This window comes from Limulus polyphemus, unplaced genomic scaffold (assembly GCF_000517525.1).
Source record: "Limulus polyphemus unplaced genomic scaffold, Limulus_polyphemus-2.1.2 Scaffold6675, whole genome shotgun sequence".
NCBI classification, from domain to species: Eukaryota; Metazoa; Arthropoda; class Merostomata; order Xiphosura; family Limulidae; genus Limulus; species Limulus polyphemus.
In genome coordinates this window covers 1,403-11,941 of record NW_013672285.1, presented here as the reverse complement: position 1 = coordinate 11,941, position 10,539 = coordinate 1,403, and the positions used below count along the sequence as shown (strand labels likewise).

Genomic DNA, 10,539 nt, shown 5'->3' with positions numbered 1-10,539 from the left:
AATATGAAGCACTGATACAAGAGCTACATCCAAATATGTATGAATATGAAGCACTGATACAAGAGCTACATCCAAATATGTATGAATATGAAGCATTGATACAAGAGCTACATCCAAATAAGTATGAATGTGAAGTACCCATACAAGAGCTACATCCAAATATGTATGAATGTAAAGTACTGATACAAGAGCTACATCCAAATATGTATGAACGTGAAGTACTGATACAAGAGCTACAACCAAATATTTATGAATGTGAAGTACTGATACAAGAGCTACATCCAAATATGTATGTATGTGAAGTACTGATACAAGAGCTACATCCAAATATGTATGAATGTGAAGCACTGATACAAGAGCTACAACCAAATATGTATGAATGTGAGTACCGATACAAGAGCTACAAACAAATATTTATGAATGTGAAGTACTGATACAAGAGCTACATCCAAATATGTATGAATGTGAAGTACTGATACAAAAGCTACATCCAAATATGTATGAATGTGAAGTACTGATACAAGAGCTACATCCAAATAAGTATGAATGTGAAGTACCCATACAAGAGCTACATCCAAATAAGTATGAATGTGAAGTACCCATACAAGAACTACATCCAAATAAGTATGAATGTGAAGTACTGATACAAGAGCTACATCCAAATATGTATGAATGTGAAGTACTGATACAAAAGCTACATCCAAATAAGTATGAATATGAAGCACTGATACAAGAGCTACAACCAAATAAGTATGAATGTGAGTACTGATACAAGAGCTACAACCAAATAAGTATGAATGTGAAGTAACCATACAAGAACTACATCCAATTAAGTATGAATGTGAAGTACTGATACAAGAGCTACAACCAAATATGTATGAATTAACACCTTTTACGAGAAAATACGATTAAGCATTCCACTGTAGGTTTAATGATTGTAAAAACTTGCATTAAATTTTTACCATAACAAGTTGGTTGAAATAATTATTTGGTGATTATTTAAAATTGCTATAAGAAGTCTCTCGTCCTCATCACTTGAGGGATACATGTACAGCTTAACAGTTCAAAATGTTTGTTTTTAATTATCACATGACCTCTATTCTGGTTATAGAATCATGCCCCATTAATATCTTCACTTACGTTGAAGGAATATGAACTTGGATTTCTTCAACGTTTACATGTCTAAATCTATTGGAATCACACCCTAGTGACCCCGTCTAAATCTATTGGAATCACGCCCTCGTGACCCAATCTAAATCTATTGGAATCACGCCCTAGTGACCACGTCTAAATCTATTGAAATCACGCCCTAGTGACCTCGTCTAAATCTATTGGATTCACGCCCTAGTGACCCCGTCTAAATCTATTGGATTCACGCCCTAGTGACCCCGTCTAAATCTATTGGATTCACGCGCTAGTGACCCCGTCTAAATCTATTGGATTCACGCCCTAGTGACCCCGTCTAAATCTATTGGATTCACGCCCTAGTGACCACGTATAAATCTATTGGAATCACGCCCTAGTGACCCCGTATAAATCTATTGGAATCACGCCCTAGTGACCACGTCTAAATCTATTGGAATCACGCCCTAGTGACCCCGTCTAAATCTATTGGATTCACGCCCTAGTGACCACGTCTAAATCTATTGGATTCACGCCCTAGTGACCACGTCTAAATCTATTGGAATCACGCCCTAGTGACCCCGTCTAAATCTATTGGATTCACGCCCTAGTGACCACGTCTAAATCTATTGGAATCACGCCCTAGTGACCCCGTCTAAATAAATCCACAAAGAGTTTTGTGCTTAAGTAGTTTAGAAAAATGGTTTTTTTAAAAAGCCAATGAGGTCGAAATTTTGTAGGGTTAAACACGGAGTATGGAAAAAACAGATTTATTCAGATAAAATGTGGTGCGGGTTGGCCCTGTGGCAGAACTCGGAACTTTTTTGTTTCATTCACCGCCTTCAAATAGAAAATAATATATATTTTTGAATTTAGTTTTTAATGTTGATTTCATAAATATAAATAAGAATTTGTATAAATAAAAAGAAATATTTTTTTTTATTTTGCTACGTTCAGTTTATGTGAGGTTAGATCAAGTTAGACTAATTAGTAAATAATTTCATTTTTATTTATTTTTAATAAAGAAAATATTTCCCCATTTCTTCCACCTTAAAAATCAATTCTCCAAATTTTAATTTATATTTCTGAAATCTGCAGCAAATTGAAAGTACTTGGAATGTGGTTAAGAGACGTAACAAATTCGTTTGGCGTCGTAGGCATGAAAATTATTATCCCTTCAAGCAAATATTTAAATATATTTCTGAATTTTCACATTGAATTTTTTACATAGTCACTAGATACTTTGTATTGTCTTGATGTTATGCAATTATTTTAAATACATAGGTATATACGTAATGCCAAAAGTACTTCCTTTGTTTCGTGAGCAAACTAAAAAAAAATATTTCATTTCATCTGCAAACTTTAATTTATATTTCTGAAATCAGCAGTAAAAACTATATTCAAAAATAGATATTAATTTCTATTTGAACACGGTGCATGAAACAGAAAAGATCCCAGAACTCTGGGTTTCGGAGCTACCAAACCGATGTGTGGTACCATAATATATTCCCCCTTATTTCGAGCTGTGGGTGCGTCATAATACAACGTGGACGGTGGAAGTATGGTGTTGGTAACTAGCTATTTACCACGTGGTCAATAGTTCAGAATTACAGACGGCGGTAGATAGCCTTAGTAATCTTACCATAAATACAAATTAGAGAGTAGGATAGAATTGTAAACTTAAAAACACTGATCGTAGTTTCATAATACGTCTCTAAAGTTTCTAACTAAAACATAAATCCAACAGCAAAGATAGGTTATTTTAAAACTATTTACTAAACAGTGGGTTTTACACCCTTCTCTTAGATCCCAACCAGTGCCATTTTCATCTCCAGAAAAACCGAGTAATTGTCCATAGTCACGTTCACGTTAATCAATTAGCTACCACGAAAGAACAGTGTCAACGGTCCTGTCTTCAATTTGGCGATTTTCGATGTCGCTCTTTTTTGTTTGATCCTCTTAAATCACTCTGCTTGCTGTCACCAGAGGACTCTTACTCTCTATCAGAGGAGGCCATCCACTTCACAGAAGGAAGTGTCGAATATTATGAGGTTGGATCGTGCATTGAAGGTAAGGATTTTCAACTAGTATAAGCTATGTTGTTATTTTATATGTAAATCAACAGTGCTATAAAGTTAACACTGTTTATCTTTTCCCCTTTTTTCTGTATATTACTCGGAGTTGTGTTTAACATTTATCATATAATAAGATTTAAGTTTTCAATTGGAGATGCTCGGTTTATCGTTCTTTTTCTTAAAATGCGTATGATTGTTGTTAAAGTCAATATTATGATGGAACTTTTTAAATAATATTTTATAGGTGATAAATATGGTGATAATATAACCTTCCACCTAGTATGTAAATCATATTAAAATACATCCAGCATTAAATTCGCCAAGTTAAAACAACGCCCTTTTCCCTTTTGACACAAAATTAAAACATTAATACTAAATTTGCATCACATCAGATGTCTGATAGTTCAAAAGATAATTGATATAATTGTTAGCAGGTGATAAATAATAAAAGGAGTAACATCTAGTGATGCTTTCAAATTCTAATCTATAGTTCTAACTTCACCTTAAAAACAAAGAAAGACAAAAATTCTAGGCTATTAATATTCAACATTGTGTTAATGGAACAATAATTTCTTCCGGAATAAATGCATTTCTTTTTCTTTGCTTAACTAAATTATATGCAAAGAGTTAATTATTTGTATTTATGACATTACATACATCTCTTTGTTTGTTAATGCAAGGAGAAGGTCGTCAGGAAAGCTTTCCTAAATTTATTAACAAGGAGAGTTTTTTTTTCGGAAGAGGAAAGGTTAGTGGCACCAAAAAGTTTGATTAAAACCTTCTCTAACTTAGTATTTTTACGAGATGTTTAAGAAGACGAAGATTAAAAACATATTCACATTATCTAATACAGCTGAAATTTTAAAATGAAACGAACATTACATTTTCACTGTGTTCTTTCTTTTATCTTACAGTGAATTCTATTGAAAGACATAGTTGTGAGGAACATAATTTTGTGCTTTATGCTTCTTGGTAGAATTTCAGTATTTGATGACATTTTGTTTAGCAGCAATTTTAAACAAAGATCTTAATAATTAGGTTGAGAGATCAACAAAGTTTCGTCATATTTTTATTTACATCCAACACCATGAAAGCAAATATATCTCTAATAATAAAGAAATGTTTTAACCTGAACTGAGTAGATTTTAATCTAACTCCGACCAACCCAACCAAAGAACTTTCTAAGGACGTTGCAACTTTTTTCGTGCTTAAGGCTGCTTTATGTTCCTGAACTTAGATGTCTTTAGCATAAAACGTTTTTCTCCCATGTCCCTAGTTTTATAATTAACTGATAAATTATCTCCATCCTCATCATGACTTGAAAGTGATTAAGACTTCTCATGCAAAGCAACTTGTTTGATGCATAAACCAGTTCTTCGAGTTAGAGTTAAATCCTAAAGCACGCATAGTTTCTTAGAAGGACTTACTGTTTATCTACTGATATTGTGTTATAAAGATTAACAAAACAAACAGATTTTATTACCATTTATTTGTTTTAAATTGTCGTGTTTATTAAATAAATTTATGAATCTGTTATTTCGATTACTTATCGCAACATTTTTAATAACAACTGTTGGGTGTGGCATCGAAAGTAACCTCGAAACATATTAAGACTAGTACATGTTATGTAGTTTTTGTACCACTAGATTGAATTAGTGATATCTCTGTGTTTCGTTAACTTTAAGTTACGTTCAAACCATAGCAGGACACAACTCAATTAATAATCACGTTACATAAAACTCGCCCCCAGTATGTCTGCGGACTTACAACACTATAACCCGGGTTTCGATACCCGTGGTGAGTAGAGCAATTTATAAAACTTGCAATGTGGTTGTAATGTTTCATTTATTTAAGGTACTGGTACATCTTATGAACACGTCGCATGTTTTTTAAAACACTTAAATCATATTAGATTTTATAATAATTCCAAACAAACGTGAAATTATACTAGATATTATCAGTTTTGTGACATCGAAAACATTGAGATTGGGTTTGGATAAAAATCTTCCAAATATATTAATTTAGACAACTTGAGTAACTTTCCCTTCAAAGTAAGGATTTAGGTTTAGAGTTAAGTTATCTACTGCGACTTTTAGCTGTAAATTAAGTAAAACTGTAAAGAAAATAAATATAACGAATTATTCTTACGCAACAATAATGTTAGAAAACTTTATAAATGTGCGTGTGAAAACTTTATAAATGTGCGTGTGTTTATGTGTAGAAATCAGTGAGATGATAGAACGTTGTTGAGTAGCACGGACTTGTGACTGTCCAAGAGACATTTATCTTATCTCTGTGTATCATCGAGTATCAGACTCAAGCTTTTTCTGTCTTAAGACGATTTTATTGAAACAAAGTAAACACATCATCGCCTGGCTTATATCTCGAAACTGTTATCAGAATTTTCTTAACGTATAGATCACTCCCCCGTTTCTCTTATAAAATCGACAAAAGCTCCATTGGGTTGTTTTAACTAACTGGGCTGCTGAGAATTGATAATGTTTAAAACTTTTGTTCTCAGCTTCAAACAGATACAAATTGAATTGAACTGTCACATTCAATGTCTAAGTAGCCACACAACATGAATGATAAAACAGCAGATGCCTAAGTAGCCACACAACATGAATGATAAAACAGCAGATATCTAAGTAGCCACACAACATGAATGATAAAACAGCAGGTGTCTAAGTAGCCACACAACATGAATGATAAAACAGCAGATATCTAAGTAGCCACACAACATGAATGATAAAACAGCAGGTGTCTAAGTAGCCACACAACATGAATGATAAAACAGCAGATATCTAAGTAGCCACACAACATGAATGATAAAACAGCAGGTGTCTAAGTAGCCACACAACATGAATGATAAAACAGCAGATGTCTAAGTAGACACATAACATGAATGATAAAGCAGTAGGTGCCTAAGTAGACACATAACATGAATGATATAACAGCAGGTGTCTAAGTAGCCACACAACATGAATGATAAAGCAGCAGGTGTCTAAGTAGCCCCATGAATGATAAGGCAGCAGGTGTCTAAGTAGCCACACAACATGAATGATAAAGCAGCAGGTGCCTAAGTAGCCACACAACATGAATGATAAAGCAGCAGGTGCCTAAGTAGCCACACAACATGAATGACAAAGGAGCAGGTGCGAGTTTTGTAAACCAAATATAGCTTATCTCTTGCACAACAGACAAGACTAAAAGATAAGCCTAATGAAGAAATAAACGTCCAGAGCCAAGTTCACTTTCTACAATAACTCACTGCCAATGCCTGAAACATAAAACTCACTATCGAACTGCATAATATCTATTTAAATTCATTTTAAGCTAATTCAATAATTAAAGCTTCCTGTAAGAGGTTACAGACCAATTCGTTTTTCCGAAATACTTTACAGACGGGAACCACCATTTGTAGATTCCCATACTAGGTTTAGAATAACCGAAACTACGTCAGTTAGAAGTCAAATATTTGTTGGCAAACTCTACAAGAACGATTCAATGAGTGTTTGTTTACACTGTAAAACCGTGCGTAATTTGATATTTACTGCTAGTTATTGCTTTACTGCCTAAGTAATCTTATGACATAACGATCGTAAAGAATAAAGATGAGTTGAGGTGGTCAACTTCAAAGCCTTTGGAAAGTCAAACCTATGAACACTATAATAATCTAAATGGTGTATTTAAATGTTTTACACTCACAAAAAAGAAGCCTATTATTCTATAGGTATTTGAAGAACTTGTAGCATTCCGCCACAATTTAATTCTTCGTATTATTAGCCTACACTAGGCAGCTGGTACGTAATTGAATAAATAGAGTTGTTTAAACATTTAATGTTCAAACAACTCTATTGAAAACTATGATAATCTAAATATACATTAACGATTACATCTATAGATAACTGTAGGCCTAGTACGACTATTACACTCCGTGTTCACAGATTCTACATCTGATACCTGGCGCAAACTCTCTGTTATTTAACTTTTACACAAATTGAGAAGAACGACAAGTGATGAACCAGAAATAATGATTGCAACAAGTATAACGTATTGACGCGATGAACTGTTTCTTATCCTAGTTGAGATGCGCTGTGAATCCACTTCAATGACCGCTATCCTGAAGGTGGCCACACCGTTTCGTGGAAAAGTTTATTCTGTGGATCATCCTCACGAATGCTTCGCTGTAACCGCTGCAGACTCTGGTGAGATCACCTTGACTATTCCACTACATGGAAAGAAATGTGGAACCAGAAATATGGTAGGAATAAACTTTCTATACTTTTTAGTTGCGTTAGTTTGAATTATCTCCTGTGAATGAATGAGGTATGTCAGTAATTATTGGTGATTTTATTAGAAGTGTTTAAATCTTCAAGCTTTGAGAGTTAAAAATCAGAAGAATGTAACGAATAAATAGAATACCAGTTTTATGAGTCGAGGATTCATTATTAACTCCTCTGCTACCTTTGCATTGTAAGAAAGCACAGGTTAAATTATTTGTTCCCTCTCATGGTGCGAAAGCTCAGTTTTGTTATAGGCTATATAAATTGGCTTAGACTTTAATATTGTAATTCGCTAGAGGGATGATTGACGTCACATGATGAGTACATGGCTTAATGACTAGAACTTTCTTGAAAGTTTTGAAAACGATCTAAGCAGTATAAACATGTAAACTATTCTAGAATATATGGTTGATTGACTATCTTGCATTATTTGTTTACACAATAATCAAAAGAACCGGTCAAATAAAATGAGGTACGAGGGTTATAAAATCAGTAACAAAATCCACGTTTTTCTAGACAGTTTAATTGTATTTTACACGTTTTAGGGAAACGGAACCTTCACTAATAGTGTTATAGTTCAACACCATCCCACCATATTAAGATCAAGCGACCGTCGAATTGACGTTGCGTGTGATTATGAAGAAATCACAACTCGACTGAGAGGAGGAAAGGAAATTAAGGAGGAGTAAGTAATGACATAAGTTGTGTTCAACTAAGGAAATTAAATAGGAGTAAGTAATGATATAAGTAGTGTTCAACTAAGGAAATTAAGGAGTAAGTAATGACATAAGTAGTGTTCAACTGAGGAAATTAAGGAGTAAGTAATGACATAAGTAGTGTTCAACTAAGGAAATTAAATAGGAGTAAGTAATGACATAAGTAGTGTTCAACTGAGGAAATTAAATAGGAGTAAGTAATGACATAAGTAGTGTTCAACTGAGGAAATTAAATAGGAGTAAGTAATGACATAAGTAGTGTTCAACTGAGGAAATTAAATAGGAGTAAGTAATGACATAAGTAGTGTTCAACTGAGGAAATTAAATAGGAGTAAGTAATGACATAAGTAGTGTTCAACTAAGGAAATTAAGGAGTAAGTAATGACATAAGTTGTGTTCAACTAAGGAAATTAAATAGGAGTAAGTAATGACATAAGTAGTGTTCAACTGAGGAAATTAAGGAGGAGTAAGTAATGACATAAGTTGTGTTCAACTAAGGAAATTAAATAGGAGTAAGTAATGATATAAGTAGTGTTCAACTAAGGAAATTAAGGAGTAAGTAATGACATAAGTAGTGTTCAACTGAGGAAATTAAGGAGTAAGTAATGACATAAGTAGTGTTCAACTGAGGAAATTAAGGAGGAGTAAATAATGACATAAGTAGTGTTCAAGTAAGGAAATTAAGGAGGAGTAAGTAATGACATAAGTAGTGTTCAACTGAGGAAATTAAGGAGGAGTAAGTAATGACATAAGTAGTGTTCAACTGAGGAAATTAGATAAGAGTAAGTAATGACATAAGTAGTGTTCAACTGAGGAAATTAAGTAGGAGTAAGTAATGACATAAGTAGTGTTCAACTGAGGAAATTAAGGAGGAGTAAGTAATGACATAAGTAGTGTTCAACTGAGGAAATTAAGTAGGAGTAAGTAATGACATAAGTAGTGTTCAACTGAACATTTTGTTTCTTTGCTGGTTTTGTTGTTTAACGAAAAACTACACAATTATCCACTTGTGATGTGCCCATCACGGATGCCGAAATCCGGTTTTTAAACCTTCGGACTTGCCACTGAGCCTTTGGGGAAGGGGCGTAACTAAATACTCAAAATTTATGTTTTGGTATCCTTTGTATTTATATATGCTTGTGTTTGATTATATTCTCTTGGTAAACAACAAAGTAATAGCACTGCTACGTATTTTTAGAATAATTTACTACGTAACTCTTCCCCAATTTTAAATCTTCGTAATCTCTACATCAATCCAAAAACATCACAATGTTTCTGAATATACACATAGAATTTGAAGTCTGATTAAAGTTTACAGTTGATAGAATATTTTAGGTACAGTATGAAAATATTTTTAGGTTGTTCTGAAATGTTTCTTTACACTAAAATGTGATGTGGAATTAGCAAGTTTATAATAGGACTTATAGATAAAAAAACAAGAAAACTAGACACACATAAAGAATCCAGTAGATATATTTGTTAAATATTTATTTTGTTTAAATAAAACAGGCCTGCGAATTTAAACTTCATAAAAGTTGTTTTGGTTTTAATAATGGATTTTCCATCATTCAGCTACGCAAATCTTGAAAATAATATATATGATGATGACAAAACCTTGTCGAAACGTTGTACATTTGCTGTTGTATTAAAGTTTTTCTTCATTACCCATTCAAGCCGTCTCCAGCCATTATTAGTGAACTATTAATGTTCCTCACATCTTTCCTTTAACTTTTAAATAAATTGTGGCAAACTGTAAAGGAACTGAGTAATTAGATTAACTCCTATGATTTTATACATTACAGCGAGTTTCAAAGTTTAACGCAAGTTGTCACAGGATTAGCACCGACGCCCTCTATCCGACTTCGTGTTGTGAACGGTTCGGGTTCCGATATCAAAGGAGTTGACCTTGGAGAACCTTTATACTTGAAAGTCGAAATGCTAGATGAAAGTAAGTTAGTAAAGTCTCTATATGACTTGCCATTTTAGTTAATTAATGTTAGTTCAAAGTACATGACCTTCATATTTGTAGAAGTTATATTAATAACTGTTTTAAGTTATATCAATCTCATATCTGTTTAAAGTATATTAACCTGGTAAATGTTTAAGATGTGCCAACCAATTATCTGATGTTTTTCTTAAATGTTCTACAGTTGGTTTATTTGTTTGTTATTAATCGCAAAGACTCACAATGGGCTATATGTGCTGTGCCGACCGCGGGTATTGAAACACGATTTTTAGCGTTAGAAACCCTCGGACTTGCAGCTGAGTCACTTGGGGGGCATTACAGTTGAGCAGTTACATAGACAGTATATATATATATATATATATATATATATATAT

General features: G+C 33.3%; 1 protein-coding gene across 1 annotated transcript in view; it reads left to right on the top strand.

Moving 5' to 3' along the window:
- Positions 1–10,539, top strand: part of LOC111089577 — a gene marked incomplete at its 5' end in the record, with an annotated part of 14,327 nt that overhangs the window by 2,695 nt on the left and 1,093 nt on the right. The window contains 4 exons of the mRNA XM_022402343.1: positions 2,929–3,192; positions 7,283–7,461; positions 8,029–8,168; positions 10,002–10,147. Coding sequence (XP_022258051.1) covers positions 2,929–3,192; positions 7,283–7,461; positions 8,029–8,168; positions 10,002–10,147 — 729 coding nt within the window. The remainder of the gene's footprint in view (positions 1–2,928; positions 3,193–7,282; positions 7,462–8,028; positions 8,169–10,001; positions 10,148–10,539) is intronic.